At 44.7% G+C, this 21095-nt stretch overlaps 1 protein-coding gene across 1 annotated transcript in view; it reads right to left on the bottom strand.

Moving 5' to 3' along the window:
• The window catches only part of LOC129853558 (anthrax toxin receptor 1-like), a 63875-nt gene that overhangs the window by 19846 nt on the left and 22934 nt on the right, over positions 1–21095 (bottom strand). Inside the window, exons 4-10 of the mRNA XM_055919714.1 lie at positions 20603–20684; positions 20394–20427; positions 20156–20235; positions 13702–13770; positions 13495–13575; positions 12371–12431; positions 11647–11745 (exon numbers count right to left, since the gene is read on the bottom strand). Coding sequence (XP_055775689.1) covers positions 11647–11745; positions 12371–12431; positions 13495–13575; positions 13702–13770; positions 20156–20235; positions 20394–20427; positions 20603–20684 — 506 coding nt within the window. The remainder of the gene's footprint in view (positions 1–11646; positions 11746–12370; positions 12432–13494; positions 13576–13701; positions 13771–20155; positions 20236–20393; positions 20428–20602; positions 20685–21095) is intronic.

The following is a 21095-nucleotide window of genomic DNA, read 5'->3' as shown; positions in this document are numbered from 1 at the left end:
GATTGGTATATGTGTAAAAAGAAAAAAAGCAGACGCTGAATATCCCTTTGGTGATTTATTAACTAGGCTTTGGGTGGTGTATCAATACACCCAGTCCCTATAAAGATACAGGCGTAAATGTGACAATGCTCAGGGATTTCACCAAGAGGCCATGGTGAGAGACAAATTCACCTTTCAGCAGGACAATAACCTAAAACACAAGGCCAAATCTACACTGGAGTTGCTTACCAAGACGACATTGAATGTTTCAGTTTTTACTTAAATCGTCTTGAAAATATATGTCAAGATTTGGCAGTCTAGCAATGATCAACAATCAACTTGACAGAGCTTGAAGAATTTTAAAAGAATAATGGGCAAATATTGTACAATCCAGGTGTGCAAAGCTCTTAGAGACTTACCTAAAAAGACTCACAGCTGTAGACTTAGGGGTGTGAATACTTATGTAAATTATATATTTCTGTATTTTATTTTCAATAAATTAGCAAATAAAATAAAATAAAAAGTTTTCACTTAGTCGTATGTGGTATTGTGTGTAGATGGGTAAGGAAAAAATATATTTAACCAATTTTGAATTCAGGCAGTAATCTGGATGTCAAGGCTGTGGGTAACTGGTGAAAGGAGTCAGGCTGAGATGCGTGGACAAGATATTTAATACAAGAAAATACCAGTACAAAACACAATACTGTGGTGCAGGAAAAAATACCGGTACCACGAATAAACGGGCGTAACAACAAAACCCGGCAACAATAATACCAGCCGTAAGATACAGCCTAACAATAAAACAAACATGCACACAAACATGGGGTAAACCAGAGGGTTAAATAATGAACATGTAATGAGGGGAATTGAAACCAGGTGTGTAGAAAACAAAGACAAAACAAATGGAAAATGAAAAGTGGATCGGTGATTGCTAGAAGGCCGGTGACGTCAACCACCGAACGCCGCCCAAACAAGGAGAGGGAAAGACTTCGGCGGAAGTCGTGATAATACCCCAGCCGCGCGCCGAACCCGGCCTCGGGGACGACCCGGAGGACGAGGCGCAGGGCGATCCGGATAAAGACGGTGGAAATCCCGCAGCATCGAAGGGTCCAATATGTCCTCCACTGGCACCCAGCATCTCTCCTCCGGACCGTACCCCTCCCACTCCACGAAGTACTGAAGGCCCCTCGCCCGACGCCTCGAGTCCAGTATGGATCGGACTGCACACGCTGGGGCCACCTCAATGTCCAGAGGGGGCGGAGAAACCTCCCGCACCTCAGACTCCTGGAGTGGACCAGCTACCACTGGCCTGGGAAGAGACACATGGAACAAGGAGTTAACACGGTAATCTGGGGGAAACCTCGTTCACTCTCCTCAGGACTTTGAATGGCCCCACAAACCACGGACCCAGCTTCCGGCAGGGCAGGCGGAGGGGCAGGTTTCGGGTCGAGAGCCAGACCTGGTCCCCCGGTGTTGCGGTGGCGGTCTGCGCTGGCTGTCTGACGCCTTTCTGACTGCCCGCTGAAAGTGCACATGAGCGGCATCCCAGGTCTCCTCAGCGCGCCTAAACCAGTCGTCCACCGCAGGAGCCTCGATCTGGCTCTGATGCCACGGCGCCAGAACCGGCTGGTACCCCAGTACGCACTGGAAAGGGGAAAGGTTGGTAGAGGAGTGGCAGAACGAGTTCTGGGCCATCTCTGTCAAGGGTATGAACGCCGCCCACTCCTCCGGACGGTCCTGGCAATAAGATCGCAGAAACCTACCCACATCCTGGTTTACTCTCTCCACCTGCCCGTTACTCTCGGAGTGAAAACCTGAGGTAAGACTCAGACGTTCCATGAATGCCCTCCAGACCCTTGACGTGAACTGGGGACCTCGATCAGATACAATGTCCTCAGGCACCCCGTAGTGTGTGAACAGGGCCTCCGCAGTCTGTAGGGCCATAGGGAGACCGGGCAAAGGAACGAGACGGCAGGACTTAGAAAACCGATCCACAACGACCAGGATCGTGGTGTTACCCTGTGAGGGAGGCAGATCCGTCAGGAAATCCACAGACAGGTGCGACCACGGCCGTTGTGGAATGGGAAAGGGTTGTAACTTCCCTCTGGGCAGGTGCCTAGGGGCCTTGCACTGGGCGCACACCGAGCAGGAGGAAACATAAACCCTCACGTCCTTAGCCAAGGTGGTCCACCAGTACTTCCCACTAAGACAGCGCACTGTCCGACCGATGCCAGGATGATCAGAGGAGGGTGATGTGTGGGCCCAATAGATCAAACGGTCGCGGACAGAAAACGGAACGTACAGACGCCCAGCTGGACACTGGTGGGAGTGGGTTCTGTACGTAACGCCCGCTCGATGTCCGCGTCCAGCTCCCACACCACCGGTGCCACCAGGCAAAAGGACGGAAGTATGGGAGTGGGATTCCATGGGCCGCCCCACTGTGTCATACAGCCGGGACAGTGCGTATGCCTTAGTGTTCTGGGAACCTGGTCTGTAGGACAAGGTGAAGACAAAATGGGTAAAGAACAGGGCCCACCTTGCCTGGCGAGTGCTCAGTCTCCTCGCAGCCGGGATGTACTCCAGATTGTAGTGGTCAGTCCGGATGAGAAAAGGGTGTTTAGCCCTCTCAAGCAAATGTCTCTACGCCTTCAAGGCCTTGACAACAAGCCGGTCCCCCACGTCATAGTTTCATTCCGCCGGGCTGAGCTTCTTCGAAAAGAAGGCACAGGGGCGGAGCTTTGGTGGCGTACCCGAGTGCTGAGAGAGCACGGCTCCTATCCCAGCCTCGGACACGTCCACCTCCACTATGAATGCCAAAGAGGGATCCGGATGAGCCAGCACCGGAGCCGAGGTAAACAGAAACTTCAGGTGATCAAAAGCCCTGTCCGTCTCAGCCGACCACTGCAAACGCACCGGTCCCCCCTTCAGCAGTGAGGTGATGGGAGCCGCTACCTGAACAAAACCCCCGATAAACCTCCGGTAGTAGTTGGCAAACCCTAAAAAACGGTGCACTTCCTTTACCGTGGTGGGAGTCGGCCAATTACGCACGGCTGAAATGCGGTCACACTCCATCTCCACCCCTGAAGTGGAAATGCGGTACCCTAGGAAGGAGATGGGCTGTTGGAAAAACAGGCATTTCTCAGCCTTGACGTACAGGTCATGCTCCAACAGTCGACCAAGCACCTTGCGCACCAGGCACACATGCTCGGTGCGTGTAGCGGAGTATATCAGAATGTCGTCGATATACATCACTACACCCTGCCCGTGCAGGTCCCGGAATATTTTGTCTACAAAGGCCTGGAAGACTGATGGAGCATTCCTCAACCCGTACGGCATGATGAGGTACTCATTGTGCCCTGAGGTGGTACTAAATGCTCTTCCACTCGCCCCCCTCCCGGATACGCACCAGGTTGTAAGCGCTCCTGAGATCCAATTTTGTGAAGAAGCGCGCCCCGTGAATTGACTCGATCGCACTGGCGATGAGAGGCAGCGAGTAACTGTACCTCACAGTGATTAGGTTGATGCCTCGATAGTCAATACACGGGCGCAGACCTCCATCCCTTTTCTTCACAAAAAATAAACTCGAGAAGGCAGATGAAGTGGAGGGCCAAATGTACCCCTGCCCCAGAGATTCGGAGACATATGTTTCCATAGCCTCCGTCTCCTCTTGCGACAGGGGATACACGTGACTCCTGGGAAGTGCTGCGTCTACCAGGAGATCTATCGCACAATCCCCCTGTTGATAGGGTGGTAATTGAGTCGCCTTCTTTTTACAGTTGGCGAGAGCCAAATCGGCATATTCAGAGGGGATGCGCACGGTGGAGACCTGATCTGGACTTTCCACCGTAATAGCACCGACGGAAACCCCTAAACACCTCCCCGTGCACTCTCCTGACCACCCTATGAGAGCCTTCCATTGCCACGAAATAGTGGGGTTATGACAGGCCAACCAGGGTAGGCCCAGCACCACGGTAAACACAGGAGAATCAATAAGAAAGAAACTGATTCTCTCCTTGTGACCCTCCTGCGTAACCATGCCCAGTGGAGCGGTGGTCTCCCTAATTAGCCCCGATCCTAATGGTCGACTATCTAGGGCGTGCACAGGGAAAGGCATATCCACAGGAACAATGGGGATCCCTAAACTATAGGCAAATGATCTGTCAATAAAATTCCCAGCTGCGCCTGAATTTACGAGCGCCTTTTGCTGGGAATGCGGGGAAAAAGTGACACGAGAGTGCACTGCCTGCTGCCTCGACTCCCAGAGGAACCTCCCCAGCACCAACCAGCAGTGTGCCCTCTGCGGCCACAGATGGTGCAGGGAACGGCCCCTTCTCCGGACGCCCTAGGCACAGCACCTCCCAGCTCCATGGGCGTCGGAGCGGTGGTGCTGGGGGATGGAACTGACAGGCCCCGACCCCGACGTCCGTGGGTAGCCACCAGGTTATCCAGCCGGATGGACAGGTCCACCAGCTGGTCAAACGTAAGAGTGGTGTCCCTGCAGGCCAACTCCCGACGGACGTCCTCACGCAGACTGCACCGTTAGTGATCGATCAGGGCCCTGTCGTTCCATCCCACGCTGGCGGCCAGGGTCTGGAAGTCCAAGGCGAACTCCTGTGCGCTCCTCGTCCCCTGCCTCAGGTGGAACAGACGTTCACTCTGCGTAATGGTCCAACACCGCTTCTCCTTCCCCCCATACGGCGTTGGCCCACTCTAGGGCTTTCCCTGAGAGACAGGAGACGAGGGCGGACACACTCTCACGTCCTGAAGGCGCCGGTTGGACGGTTGCCAGGTAGAGTTCCAGCTGGAGTAGGAACCCCTGGCATCCAGCAGCCGTCCCATCATATTCCCTCGGGAGCGCGAACCGAATCCCAATGGGACCGGGTGAAGGAGGGGTGAACTGTGGGGCCTGTTGTAGTGGTGCTGGTGGAGGCGCTGGCAGAACCCCTCCTCTCTCTCATCGGTCCATCGTCTGCAGCACGCGATCCATGGCGGTGCCGAGACGTTGCAACATGGTCGCATGCTGCAGGACCCGCTCCTCGACCGCCAAAGGGGGGTTGTCTGCTCCTGCTGACTCCATTTATGAGGTGCGTGTTTCTGTCAAGGCTGTGGGTAACTGGTGAAAGGAGTCAGGCACAGGAGAGCCGAGATGCATGAAGAAGGTCTTTATAACACCAGTACAAAACACAATACTATGGTGCAGGAAAGAATACCAATAACAATAAAACAAACACGCACACAAACATGGGGGAAACCAGAGGGTTAAATAATGAACATGTAATGAAGGGAATTGAAACCAGGTGTGTAGAAAACAAAGACGAAAACAAATGGAAAATGAAAAGTGGATCGGTGATGGCTAGAAGGCCGGTGACGTCGACCGCCGAACGCCGCCCGAACAAGGAGAGGGACTGATTTTGGCGTAAGTCGTGACAGTGGAACAAAATGTGGAATAAGTCAAGGGGTATGAATACTTTCTGAACTGTATATCATGTCCCAAATCTCTCTTCAATTGATGTCTGGAGTTCATTGACTAATGATCATGAAATTACATCATCTTATTGGATTTTCGGTATTGTACTGTGACATAATTAGTGATCACAACAGAGAGCAGTTGTAATTTCTCTTGATGGTAACTCATTTAACATACCAATCTAATATAATACAGAGATGCTTAAGGACCGTAGTTCAATACCCTAGTCCTGACACCCATTTGACAGAGCAGAGACAAAGGCAATGATTAAAAGCATAGCCTTCATTTTTAAAGAGAACCTCTAGTCTTTCTGTGTCCAACTTATGAAACGTTGGAAAACAGATCCAGTGAGCATGGTCATTGCCCAAGACTGCCTGTTTATCCTGGCTCAGGGTTAACATACCCCTGCACTGAGGAAATCAACATGAGTGCTCCACAGCAAACGGATGACCGCTCCTCTCCTCTCCAGTAAAACCCTGCAGGACGGAGGGGAGGAATTGGGACCAGGAGGAGATCAATACTGCAGCCTGCCAAGCTGAGCTCAGAGCCAACACAAACCCAGATATCCCATTCAGAGTTCAACTCAGCGGTCACCCACCTCATACTAATCTATCAAAGGGGACTGAGAGAGCTGAGGGCCTCTTTGAAGACAGGCAGACTGGGTGACTGGCTGACTATAAAGGACCATTTAATACCATAGGGATCTAGATGCTGCCGCCAACAGCTTCGCTTCATGTCACAACACTTTATTACACAGTTTACTCTGTGTGCATGATAAAAGGTAATGTAAAGTTTTACTACTGAGTGCAGACATGTGCCCACTGTTAAAACTTACTCAATAAATTACCAGAAATTACAGACAAATGTTATTGGTCACATACACATATTTAGTAGATGTTATTGCAGGTGTAGCAAAAAAATATTGTGTTCCTAGCTCCAACAGTGCAGACCAGCCTATTTAACCAATACTGAGACAATTTAACATGACATTACTTCTGAGAATACAATTGTCACGAATACCACTGAAGGTGGCTCGCCTTCCTGTTCGGGTGGCGGTCGTCGTCGCCGGTCTACTAGCTACTAACCTGTTCCTTGTTGGGGTTTTGGGATGGGTGTTATTTAAGTTTGTTTAGCCCGCTGGTGTTTGTGCGAGCTTGTTGCTATTTCACGTTAGTGGTGTTTGTGTTCTTTGGGGTTTTCGCTGTCCGGTATTTTAGTAACTATGGTTTTGGGTTTGTTGCGCCTGTGTTTTGGGCTTCACCCATGTTTGTAACTGGTTACTGTGCGAAAGGACATTAAAGCGATATTCCCGTCAACCTTCTGCTCTCTGCGTCTGACTCCACACCCATCACTCTCCAGACGTTACAACAATAACATAGCTGTACTGCTGTCTGTCAAGTAAGATTTGTGGAGAATTGTGATTACTCCGGTTCTTGGGCATTTCTAAAGAATAAAGTCTTATCACGTCACAAGGGGTGGATTCTCATCTTTAATACAGTGCCTTCAGAAAGTATTCAGGCCCCTTGACTTTTTCCAGATTTTGTTAGGTTACTGCCTTATTCTAAAATGGGTTGAATAAAAAAAATTACTCTGCAATCCACACACTAAATGGCATAATGACAAAGTGGAAACAGGTTTTTAGAAATGTTTGCGTGTGTATTGTATAAAAACAGAAATACCTGATTTACATACAGTTGAAGTCGGAAGTTTACATTCACCTTAGCCAAATATATTTAAACTCAGTTTTTCACAAATCCAGACATTTAATCCTAGTAAAAATTCCCTATCTTAGATCAGTTAGGATCACCACTTTATTTTATGAATGTGAAATGTCAGAATAATAGTAGAGAGGATGATTTATTTCAGCTTTAATTTTTTTCATCACATTCCCAGTGGGTCAGAAGTACATATACACAATTAGTATTTGATAGCATTGCCTTTAATTTGTTTAACTTGGGTCAAACGTGTTGGGTAGCCTTCCACAAGCTTCCCACAATAAGTTGGGTGAATGTTGGCCCATTCCTCCTGACAGAGCTGGTGTAACTGAGTCAGGTTTGTAGGCATCCTTGCTCGCACACACTTTTTCAGTTCTGCCCACACATTTTCTATAGGATTGAGGTCAGGGCTATGTGATGGCCACTCCAATACCTTGACTTTGTTGTACTTAAGCCATTTTGCCACAACTTTGGATGTATGCTTGGGGTCATTGTCCAATTGGAAGACCCATTTGCGACCAAGCTTTAACTTTCTGACTGATGTCTTGAGATGTTGCTTCAATATATCCACATAATTCTTCTTCCTCATGATGCCATTTAATTTGTGAAGTGCACCAGTCCCTCCTGCAGCAAAGCACCCCCACAACATGATGCTGCCACCCCCGTACTTCACAGTTGGGATGGTGTTCTTCGGCTTGCAAGCGTTCCCCCCCCTTTTTCCTCCAAACATAACGATGGTCATTATGGCCAAACGGTTCTAATTTTCTTTCATCAGGCCAGAGGACATTTCTCCAAAAAGTACGATCTTTGTCCCCATGTGTAGTTGAAAGCCGTAGTCTGGCTTTTTTATGGTGGTTTTGGAGCAGCGTCTTCTTCCTTGCTGAGCAGCCTTTCAGGTTATGTCGATATAGGACTCGTTTTACTGTGGATATAGATACTTTTGTACCTGTTTCCTCCAGAATCTTCACAAGGTCCTTCGCTGTTGTTCTGGGATTGATTTGCATTTTTTATAACAAAGTACATTCATCTCTAGGAGACAGAACGCGTCTCCTTCCTGAGAGGTATGACGGCTACGTGGTCCCATGGTGTTTATACTTGCGTACTATTGTTTATACAGATGAACGTGCTACCTTCAGGTGTTTGGAAATTGCTCCCAAAAATGAACCAGACTTGTGGAGGTCTACAATTGTTTTTCTGAGGTCTTGGCTGATTTCTTCTGATTTTCCCATGATGTCAATCAACAGGCACTGAGTTTGAAGGTAGGCCTTGAAATACATCCACAGGTACACCTCCAATTGACTCAAATTATGTCAATTAGCCTATCAGGAGGTTCCCGGGTGGCGCAGTGGTCTAGGGCTCTGCATCGCAGTGCTAGCTGCGCCACCAGAGTCTCTGGGTTCGCGCCCAGGCTCTGTAGCAGCCGGCCGCAACCGGGAGATCCGTGGGGCGACGCACAATTGGCATAGCGTCGTCCGGGTTAGGGAGGGTTTGGCCGGTAGGGATATCCTTGTCTCAGTATGTAAAAAATGTAATAAAATGTATGCACTCTACTGTAAGTCGCTCTGGATAAGAGCGTCCACTAAAATGTAAAATGTAAAATGTTCTAAAGCCATGACATAATTTTCTGTAATTTTCCAAGCTGTTTAATGCCACAGTCAACTTAGTGTATGTAAACTTCTGACCCACTGGAATTGTGATACAGTGAATTATAAGTGAAATAATCTGTCTGTAAACAATTGTTGTGAAAGTAGATGTCCTAACTGACTTGCCAAAACTATAGTTTGTTAACAAGAAATTTGTGGAGTGGTTGAAAAACGAGTTTTAATGACTCCAACCTAAGTATATGTAAACTTCCGACTTCAACTGTAAGTATTCAGACCCTTCGCTATGAGACTTGAAATTGAGCTCAGGTGCATCCTGTTTCCATTGATCATCCTTGAGATGTTTCTACAACTTGTTTGGAGTCCACCTGTGGTAAATTCAATTGATTGGACATGATTTGGAAAGACACACACCTGTCTATATAAGGTCCCACATTTGACAGCGCATGTCAGAGCAAAAATCAAGCCATGAGATCGAAGGAATTGTCTGTAGAGCTCCGAGACAGGATTGTGTTGAGGCACAGATCTGGGTAAGGGTACCAAAATATTTCTGCAACATTGAAGGCCCCCGAAAACACAGTGGCCTCCATCATTCTTAAATGGAAGATATTTGGAACCACCAAGACTCTTCCTAGAGCTGGCCGTCCGGCCAAACTGAGCAATCGGGGGAGAAGGGCCTTTGTCAGGGAGGTGACCAAGAACCCGATGGTCCTTTACGGTAGAGTGGCCAGATGGAACCCACTTCTCAGTAAAAGGCACATGACAGCCCGCTTGAAGTTTGCCAAAAGGCACTTAAAGACTCTCAGACCATGAGAAACAAGATTCTCTGGTCTGACGAAACCAAGATTGAACTCTTTGGCTTGAATGCCAAGCGTTACGTCTGGAAGAAACCTGGTACCATCCTTACGGTGAAGCATGGTGCTGGCAGCATAATGCTGTGGGGATGTTTTTCAGTGGCATGTACTGGGAGACTATCGAGGGAAAGATGAACGGAGCAAAGTACAGAGAGATCCTTGATGAAAACCTGCTGCGGACTGCTCAGGACCTCAGCCTGAGGCGATAGTTCACCTTCCAAGAGGACAACGACTCTAACCACACAGCCAAGACAATGCAGGAGTGGCTTCGGGACAAGTCTCTGAATGTCCCTGAGTGGCACAGTCAGAGCCCGGAATTGAACCCGATCAAACATTTCTGGAGAGACCTGAAAATAGCTGTGCATCTCCCCATCCAGCCTGACAGAGCTTGAGAGGATCTGCAGACAAGAATGGGAGAAACTCCCCAAATACAGGTGTGACAAGCTTGTAGCATCATACCTAAGAAGACTTGATGCTGTAATCGCTGCAAAAGGTGCTTCAACAAAGTACTGAGTAAAGGGTCTGAATACTTATTATAAATTAGCAACATTTCCTAAAAACCTGTTTTTATTTGTCATCATGGGGTATTGTGTGTAGATTGATAAGGAAAATAAACAATTTCATAAATTTTAGAATAAGGCTCTAACGCAACAAAATGTGGAGGTCAAGGGGTCTGAATACTCTCCGAAGGCACTGTATCTCCATGATGATGCTCACTGGAGCCATCAGGGCAGCATCTGTCACAGGGAGGAAGGAATGCTCCCGACGTCTCTTCACTGCCAAAGTTCGGAGGGCCTGTATTTGCTGCTGCTGCTTTTCCTGGAGAAATGGACTCAGACATTCAGTTGCTGAACACATGTAGCTACACATTGCTCCTTTCCTACGAGGGCTGGAGCCTTTGGAGAATATGAAGAGGCGGTAGAGGAGTGGTGGAGTCTGTGGTGATGGTCAAGGGGCGCATTAGGAGTTCTGCAGATTATAGAAGAGCGCACCGTGGGATGATTGGAATCAATCATATGAGGTCATTGACACTCAACCACAAGAAACAATGAGCTAACAGTGGCCAATTACACATGGCGCCTGCTGTGTCTGAAATGACTGAGCTGTTTAGGGGTAAACATGTTCTACTGGACAGTTGGTACACATATCTTTGGGTTTACATCTGAAAGAAGGGGTGGAGGAGGGAAGTAAACAAAGAGGTGGTGTATCCTTTTTTCCTACATTTTTTCCATGTCTTCCGCTTGGGGAGTTGGATGTTTAATTACATTCTGGGTCACCGTAAACCTGTTCTCTTCAACACTAATTCAGAGTAGAAGACATTTGTTAGCAGTCCTCAGGTCATTCCTGCTAAGTAGCACCATACTGTAAAAGGTATAAAACCGTAATATTGAATACAGCTGAAGACTGTACTTTGATCTGCTATCAAATTCCATAGATTAAATTCTTCATGTCCTAAACATGCCCTCATCCTCTTCTTCTCAGGCTCAGACTATATTTTCTCTTTGTTTGTAATTAGAGCATGCCCTCCCACAACTATATGTTGGCATGCATCGGAGGGGGCTGGTCTCACACATCCATTAAGACACTTCAAGACCACAGGGGGAACTTGGATGTGCCTCCAGGGCTTTTCCCCAGACTGCCTTGTGTGTGGCACTGTTTCCCTTTATCTTCTAGCTCTGGTACAGTCTCAGGCTGTTAAAGTACAAATGTACCCTTTAAAAACAAAAACCAGTAATACCAGAAACAAATGGCATAGGCACTTGTTTGGGCATAGAGAACCCCTACTGATCTCCTGAATGTCACTTTTGGGAAGCATTATGAAACATCAATAAGAAAACATTGACTTTTACTGTGTCTAACTCATAACACCACGTCTGTCATACATTTCCTGAGCAGCTTTACTCTTACAGCTGCAGTAAATACGACTTTGTGTGTCCTATTGCATGATTAGGACACACAGACCGCAGGTCTTTAAACCAAACAGAACACAGGTCCACTGTTTATTCATTTTGAGTTGGTGCCCCACTTACTCTTGGTGAGTGTGTCGTTGATTCGGAAACTGCACAGGACCTTATGGACATTCCGAGCATGGAGGAAGCCATTTCCTCTCACCACCACCTGGAACGTTTCTAGAGAGGGAAGAGAGAAACACAATGACTGAGGAGGCATACAGCCAGTTAGAGTGTAAAACTGAACTGAATTTGTCACACCATGTGTTCAAGCTAACATCTGAGTCTATCATCTCAGCATCTCACACTCTGGTCACATTCAGCCAACAAACTCTAAACCACCATGACCTGACCATAGTGGTTGTTGAAGATAAACTATTTATCTGAATGCCTTAAGAATTGAGAGTTTGCAGTCAATGAGACTTCAACTGCTGTTGTCCAGACATTTGGAGATGTAGTGGCTCTCTGGAGCCAATACCACATAACGCAGAAAACATGAAGTGTAAATACTTATTTTTACAGTGAGGGCAGCATTACACATCAGATAAGAGAGAAAGCAATTGTTTGTGTCCTTAGCACAGTAGTTTTGTTGGGACTAGGTCCAGGTTGAATCGTTCATGACAAAAGAAGTTGTTGCTACTGTGTGTCGGAGATATTTACTGCACACCAGTCTGCTGGCCCTGCCAAGTCAGATTGGTTTTCTCGTCCTGTTGTGCGCTCCAATATGAGGGGGCCTTTACATGTCTGATTAAATGATCTGAGAGGCCAGAGAGGATAAATATGGACCAGAGGTCTATACACTTACCTCCTGCACAGATACTGGAGGGTTCCACTGCCAGGATCTCAATACAGGACTTCTTTAAGATCTGTGGGAGTAAGAGAGACATGTGGGCTTTTGGCCAAGGTTTGGCTTGTTACAGAGTGTTGTGTGTTGCTTTATTGAGGGTATTGGTTTAATAATATAATCCCTATACTCCTTTTACTGGCAATTACAGTATCAGTGTGGACCTGTGCACCTCATTTATAGGGTCTGCTTAATGTCTCCTGTTCTCCTCTCTGTGCTCCTCTCTGTTCTTGTGTTCTGGGTGTACATCTCTCTCTATACCCCCACTGTTCAGAGAAAGTATGTGTTGTAAGCCTGAAGATCGGTTTGATTTACTGCATGCTGTCCTTCTTCATTGAGTCTGAGCCAGCAGCTTTCAGCATGCGGTTAATGGGCTCCAGATGCCAGTCAACTTGTCTGACTGACCTCTGGCTCTGTGAGAGGAACTCAGTGCCCGGGCGACAATGGCCTCTCCACGACTCTCCTTTTCTTTCATCCTCCGCTATTGAAATAGTTTGAGCGGATACAAAAATATAAGTCAATACCTTTGAGGTGGAAGCTATAATGAATGAATGCATACACTTTGATCCTGTTTGGGTAGACTCCACTAGCTTGGATCAAAAGCTGAGAAGTCAGAGTCACAGCAGGTTTTCCTGAAATTCTGTTTCTGGTGAGTTTTGATGGATGGAATATTTCTGTTTATTGTTTTCTTTAATCCTATTCTCCCTTGTTTCCTTTTTGATTAACGTGTTAATGGATTTAGATATGTACTGCAGTGAGAATTATTGAACACAATCTCTGGATGGATGGTGCAGTGTACATTAAAGATGCTGTTATTCTAGCCTTCCCACTGGGCACAGATGTCAGTTCAACGTCTATTTTTGTTATCTTCCAAAAATGTCACAACAACATTTGATTTATGTTAAAAGTTTGATGAATAAAATAGTAAATTCCCTTACCTTAATGACTTTTTGCAAATCCAGTCAGTTTTTACATTGATTCAACCTTATCACGTATAATGTTTTGTTGTTGAAATGACGTGGAAACAATGTTGAGTTTTTGCCCAGTGGGATCCTTGTGTTAGTCGTCAAGTCTGAACCTCTTACCGAATCAATGACACCCTGCAGTGCTTCAAAGCCGTCATCCACTGGGAAGACATGGTCCTTGCTATCAGCAATCATTGCCAGCTGAGGAAGAAAAAAACGTGTCATACAGTTCTACACAGCCACCAACCTCTTTTCCAAATGAGGTTTGGGATACAGTTTGAGACCAAGTCAAATCAGAGCACAATGAAGCAAGATGCGTCAACACACCTGTGTCTCATTGAAGTCCTTCACCCCCACGCAGTATACTGAGGCACCCAGACTCCGCGATCGGTTGGCCTGTCAGGTATTCACAAAGGAGCAAAAACAGGAATGACTGTCGACACCTGGAATCTATTAAAGCACTCCATCAATCAAAACACAAACACTGATAACACTCCAGATAGCTACAGTCTTAGAAAAAAAAGTGCTATCTAGAACTTAAAAGGGTTATTCGGCTGTCCCCATAGGAGAACCCTTTGAAGAACTATTTTTGGTTCCAGCCGAAGAACCCTTTTGGAACCCTTTTTTCTAAGAGTGTACTCTGGACACTGATGTGTAGATTTGACAAATAGCTAAGAGCATTGACCTCTGGCTGACTGATATTCAATATCACTTCTAAAAAGAATTAGACGTTGAAGGTAACCCTTTATTGGCTATAGCCTGTAGACTAGAGCCAACAGAGCCCATGAGCCAAATGTTACATTTCATGAACATCTGAAAGAAGGCCCTACAGAGCTAAGCTGACAATATTATTCAATATGAGTGACAGGAAGTTTCAAACTATTGTTGCAAGGCTCCCTGTTCAGGTTAAGTGACACTTTCCCCACACATTTTGAAAGCTACTGAGAGAGATATCAGCCTCACTTCATCAATGTCTGAGTGGCTGGCCTTGCTGTCTGCATGTGTCCAGGGGTGTTTGGAAGTGATTAAGAAGCCCCAGCTTTGCACCCCTGCTGCACCTGCACACCCAATCCCAGCCTAGTCTGGGGCGGGGGGGTAAATCATTGGTTCCTTTTGCAGATGTGTGGCGATTGACTGGGCCTTTTTAATTCACCGGGCAGATGGGAGATACAAATCTGACAGACGCTTTGACCTCCTTTCCCTTCTCTGAAAAGAGGGGATCAAAGTGTTACTGAGGTGATGTTCAGTATCTGGTGCTGGTGTTTGATCTGTGCCCACAGGAGTGCAAGTTCTGGTTACAATTTGTGGTCTTGTCTCCCTCCCTCTCGCTCGCTCTCTCTCTCTTTCCCTCTCAATTAAATTAAATTCAAAGGGCTTTATTGGCATGATAAACATATGTTTACATTGCCAAAGCAAGTGAAACAGATAATAAACAAAAGTGAAATAAACAATCAAAAATAAACAGTTAACATTACACTCACAAAAGTTCCAAAGGAATAGAGACATTTCAAATATCATATTATGGCTATATACAGTGTTGTAACGATGAACAAATAGTCAAAGTACAAAAGGGAAAATAAATAAACATAAATATGGGTTGTATTTACAATGGTGTTTGTTCATCACTGGTTTCCCTTTTCTTGTGGCAACAGGTCAAAAATCTTGCTGCTGTGATGACACACTGTGGTATTTCACCCAATAGATATGGGAGTTTATCAAAATTGGATTTGTTTTTTGAGTTCTTTGTGGGTCTGTAATCTGAGGGAAATATGTGTCTCTAATATGGTCATACATTTGGCAGGAGGTTAGGAAGAGCTGCTCAGTTTCCAACTCATTTTATGGGCAGTGTGCACATAGACTGTCTTCTCTTTAGAGCCAGGTCTGCCTATGGCAGCCTATCTCAATAGCAAGGCTATGCTCACTGAGTCTCCAATGTGTCAAGTAATTATCTTTTTGTTTTCTCATGATTTGATTGGGTCTAATTGTGTTGCTGTCCTGCGGCTCTGTTTGTGTTTATGAACAGAGCCCTAGGACTAGCTTGCTTAGGGAACTCTTCTCCAGGTTCATCTCTCTGTAGGTGATGGCTTTGTTATGAAGGTTTGGGAATCACTTCCTTTTAGGTGGTTGTAGAATTTATCGGCTCTTTTATGGATTTTGATAATAAGCAGGTATCGGTCTAATTCTGCTCTGCATACACTATTTGGTGTTTTACGTTGTACACTGAGTATGTTTTTCCAGAATTATGCATGCAGAGTCCCATTTGGTGAATTCTTGGTTGGTGAGCGGACCCCAGATCTCACAACCATAAAGGGCAATGGGTTCCATAATTGATTCAAGTATTTTTAGCCAGATCCTAATTGGTATGTAGAATTTTTTGTTCCTTTTGATGGTGTAGAAGGCCCTTCTTGCCTTGTCTATCAGATCGTTCACAGCTTTGTGGAACCTGTGGCGCAGATGCTTAGGCTGTGGCATGTACAGTTTTTTGTGTGCTCTAGGGCAACGGAGTCTAAATGGAATTTTTTGGAACACCATTATTTTTGTCTTACTGAGATTTACTGTCAGGGCCCAGGTCTGACATAATCTGTGCAGAAGATCCCTCCTTGGTTGGGGACAGAAGCACCAGATCATCAACAAACAGTAGACATTTACTTCAGATACTAGTAGGGTGAGGCCGGGTGCTGCAGCCTGTTGGGGCTCAAGCTGCATCCCTGTCTCACCCCACGGCCCTGTGGAAAGAAATGTGTTTTTTTCCAATTTTAACCACACACTTGTTTGTATACATGGATTTTATAATGTTGGATGTTTTTCCCCCAACACTGCTTTCCATCAATTTGCATGGCAAACCCTTATTCCAAATTGAGTCAAAAGCTTTTTGGAAATCAATAAAGCATGAGAAGACTTTGCCTTTGTTTTGGTCTCTTTGTTTGTCAATTAGGGTGTGCAGGGTGAATAAGTGGTCTGTTGTACCATAATTAGGTAAAAAGCCAATTTGACATTTGCTCAGTGCATTGTTCACTGAGGGAATGTATGATAAGGATAATGCAGAGGATTTTCCCAAGCTTGCTGTTGACGCATATCCCATGGTATTTATTGGGGTCAAATTTGTCTCCACTTTTGTGTATTGGTGTGATCAGTCCTTGGTTCCAAATATTGGGGAAGATGCCAGAGCTGAGGATGACGTTAAAGAGATTAAGTATAACCAATTGAAATTTGTGGTCTGTATATTTTATGATTTCATTTAGGATATCATCAACACCACAGGCCTTTTGGGGTTAGAGGGTATATGTTTTGTCCTGTAGTTCATTCAATGTAATTGGAGAATCCAGTGGGTTCTGGAAGTCTTTAATTGTTGATTCTAAGATTTGTATTTGATCATGTATCATTTCTATTTATATGTTTTTCCAAAAAGATTGGAGAAGTGGTTTATCCATACATCTCTGTTTTGGATAGATAACTCTTTGTGTTGTTTGTTTAGAGTGTTCCAACTTCCCCAGAAGTGGTTAGATTCTTGTCACGTTGCATAAATTATTGGAGACAGGCACAGGAATTCGTGATAAGGAGGTTTAATTCTCCACCCAAAATATACAACATGCCATGAAAAGGCATGGGGACGAAGCCGAAAACAAACACGTACAAAAACACAGGGATGTAACCTGAACAAAAGAGTTCGATTAAACCTCTAATAAAAACACACGTGACGATACACGCAATACACAACACAGTGCGAAACCCGTGACAGCAAATGTACAACAATACACAGGACGAGAACCGTAATAACAAGTGCACAATACACGAAATAACAAGCACAGGTACTCACAGACCAACAGACATGGGAACACTAACCGACAAAACAATGGTGAACAGAGGGCACATATATACAATTACTATTCAGGGGGAATGGGAACCAGGTGTGCGTAATGAAACAGTTCAGTGACGCCTTGAGGCCGGTGACGTAGACCTCTGGAGCTGGTGCACAGAATGAGCAGCAGTACCGGGGGAATCCGTGACAATTATATTGATTCTTCAATTATATTGAGCTGATTTCTGATGTGCTGTTCCTTATTTTTCCGTAGTGTATTTCTGTATTGTTTTAGTGATTAACCATAGTGAAGGTGTAGGCTTAGGTTTTCTGGGTCTCTATGTTTTTGGTTGGATAGGTTTCTCAATTTCTTTCTTAGCTTTTTATATTTTTCATCAAATCATTTATCATTGCTGTTAATGTTCTTAGGTTGTCTGCTTGACATTTTTAGATTTTATAGGGAAGCTGAGAGGTCAAATACTGTATACTGTTTAGGTATTCTAATGCCAAGTTTACACCTTCACTATTACAGTGAAACGTTTTGTCCAGGAATGTGTCTAAAAGGGATTGAATTTGCTGTTGCCTAATTGTTTTTTGGTAGGTTTATATACCAATTTCCTTCCATCCATAGCATTTCTTAATATTATGTAGATCCTTTGGCTTTGCCTCATTATTGAGTGTTGCTCTGTTCAAGTAAACTGTGATTTTGCTATGATCTGATAGGTGTGTCAGTGGGCTAACTGTGATCGCTCTGAGAGAATCTGGGTTGAGGTCAGTGATGAAGTAATCTACAGTACTACTGCCAATGGATGAGCTGGAGGTGTACCTACTGTAAGAGTCCACACGAAGCCTACCATTGACTATGTACAGACCCAGTGTGCGAAAGAGCTTCAGGAGTTGTGACCCGATTTTGTTGGTTGTCTTGTCATAATTGTGTCTAGGGGGCATATTTCGCCGGGAATGCTGTCACCTCCATGTACAGTTGAAGTCGGAGGTTTACATACACTTAAGTTGTCATTAAAACTTGTTTTTCAACCACTCCACACATTTCTTGTTAACAAACTATAGTTTTGGCAAGTCGGTTAGGACATCTACTTTGTGCATGACACAAGGAATTTTCCAACTATTGTTTACAGACAGATTGTTTCACTTATAATTCACTGTATCACAATTCCAGTGGGTCAGAAGTTTACATACACTAAGTTGAATGTGCCTTACACAGCTTGGAAAATTCCAGAAAATGATGTCATAGCTTTAGAAGCTTCTGATAGGCTAATTTACATAATTTGAGTCAATTGTAGGTATACCTGTGGATGTATTTAAAGTCCCACCTTCAAACTCAGTGCCTCTTTGCTTGACATCATGGTAAAATCAAAAGAAATCAGCCAAGACATCAGAAAAAAAATTGTAGACCTCCACAAGTCTGGTTCATCCTTGGGAACAATTTCCAAACACCTGAATTTACCACCTTCATCTGTACAAACAATAGTACGCAATATAAACACCATGGGACCACGCAGCCGTCAGAACTGTTTGGCCATAATGACCATCGTTATGTTTGGAGGAAAAAGGGAGAGGCTTGCAAGCCAAAGAACTCCATCCCAACCGTGAAGCAACTGTGAAGCAAGCTGTAGGAGGGACTGGTGCACATCACAAAATAGATGGCATCATGAGGATGTAAAATTAGGTATATATATTGAAGCAACATCTCAAGACATCAGTCAGGAAGTTAAAGCTTGGTCGCAAATGGGTCTTCCAAATGGACAATGACCCCAAGCATACTTCCGAAGTTGTGGAAAAATGACTTAATGATAACAAAGTCAAGGTATTGGAGTGGCCATCACAAAGCCCTGACCTCAATCCTATCGAACATTTGTTGGCAGAACTGAAAAAGCATGTGCGAGCAAGGAGGCCTACAAACCTGACTCAGTTACACCAGCTCTGTTAGGAGGAATAGGCCAAAATTCATCCAACTTATTGTGGGAAGCTTGTGGAAGGCTACCCAACACGTTTGATCCAAGTTAAACAATTTAAAGGCAATGCTACCAAATAATTATTTAGTGTATGTAAACTTCTGACTTCAACTGTAAGTGTTTGTTCCCCTGTTTCCTTAGAGTGTCAGGTTCTTGTCCAGTTCTGGCATTTAGGTCGTCACAGACAAGTACATGTCCCTGGGCCTGGAAATGGTTGATCTCCCCCTCTAGGTTGGAGAATCTGTTAAAGTATGGGGATTCTATTGGGGGGATATACACTACTGTTCAAAAGTTTGGGGTCACTTAGAAATGTCCTTGTTTTTTAAAGAAAAGCCCACTTTTCGTCCATTAAAATAACAGCAAATTGATCAGAAATACAGTGTAGACATTGTTAATGTTGTAAATGACCATTGTAGCCTGAAACGGCTGATTTTTAATGGAATAAATACATACAGCTGAAGTCGGAAGTTCACATACTAAAAAAATATTTTCATGTATGTTTTCATGGAAAACAAGGACATTTCTAAGTGACCCCAAACTTTTGAACAGTAGTGTAGTTAGCACACATGAGGCCATTTTTCTCTGTTGAGATCATTTCCATATGAATTTTCTAGCCAGATGTAAAATGTTCCTGTTTTGACTAATTTAATAGAGTGGGTTAGGTTTGCTCTATACCAAATTAGCATACCCCTTGAGTCTCTTCCCTGTTTCACACCTGGTAGTTTGGTGGATTTGACAACCAACTCTCTGTAACCTAGAAGGCAACCCGTGGGTCAGTCTCCTCTATACCATGTTTCCTGTAGGATTACGATGTCTGTATTTTCAATTTATTTGATGAAGTCTGGGTTCCTGCTCTTTAGGCCAAAGGCAGATGCCCTCAGACCTCTCTCTTTCGCTCTCTCTCTTTCTCTTCACACAATTAAATACAATTAAATTCAAAGAGCTTTATTGGCAGGGGAAACATATGTTTACATTGCCAAAGCAAATGGAATAGGCAGGTTGTGCTTACCTCCCTCTCAGCATAGTAGAAGAGGTCCTCATGCAGCTCCCCATCAGTGAGAGCGATAATGACACTTGCGGTACGGTATCCTATAAACAGACACAAAACCTTTGATTCAGATCTAAATGCTGCCACAGAGCTATTCAAATGATAATAATGATAGACAAACAGACATACTTGAGAAATTAATATATGATGCAAGACTTACAACAGGAATAAATTGAAATATTTTTATTGAACTACACACCTTCAGAGTTTCCATAGTATATCTGCTCACTGGCCTGTAAAAGAAGAGGAATTGGATTGAAAAAGGACACTGGCTAAATCTGTCCTGTGAATAAAGCAACTATTCATACTGATACAGGTGCCATTTTGTCTCTGAACCATGGTCTTTGTTCTTGAGCCAGAGTGGAGATAGATTCCAGCTCAGAGCTCAGCTAAAGGCAGACAGCTCACCCTCTGGATGCCTTCGTGCATAAAGGTGTCTCCACCTGGAAGTACCCTCTGGAGCTCCTCCAGACCTTTTCGAATCTGCTCCCTGAGCAAGCAGACCGAAAGACAGATGAGAGGGCAGTTCATACTCATCATGTATCACCCCTCACCCTGCAGAAGTCCCTGTCTCATTGATATAACTGCAGCTATAAAGAAGAAGTAGCTATAGGTATTGATGTAAATAGAGTCATCATAGTGACACATGTGGTTGATATGCTACTATTAAATCATACTGTCAAACTAAAACATTGGGTACGGCATTAAACTGCATGCATGTCCATAATCTTGAATGACAAGTGAGTCGCTTTAAGCGCTAAAAATAGAACTGTGCATTAATATTTAACAGATACATTTTTTTACTGTTTTCTTGTGAAATTCAGTCTTCTCCCTAAACTAAAAGCAGACACAGACAGATTTGAAATGACAAAGATAATTGTTTTTAATAAGCACAGAAACA

Source organism: Salvelinus fontinalis, chromosome 4 (genome assembly GCF_029448725.1).
Source record: "Salvelinus fontinalis isolate EN_2023a chromosome 4, ASM2944872v1, whole genome shotgun sequence".
In the NCBI taxonomy this organism is placed as follows: Eukaryota; Metazoa; Chordata; class Actinopteri; order Salmoniformes; family Salmonidae; genus Salvelinus; species Salvelinus fontinalis.
The sequence above is the reverse complement of the archived record's forward strand: the minus strand, read 5'-3'. Positions and strand labels throughout refer to the sequence as shown.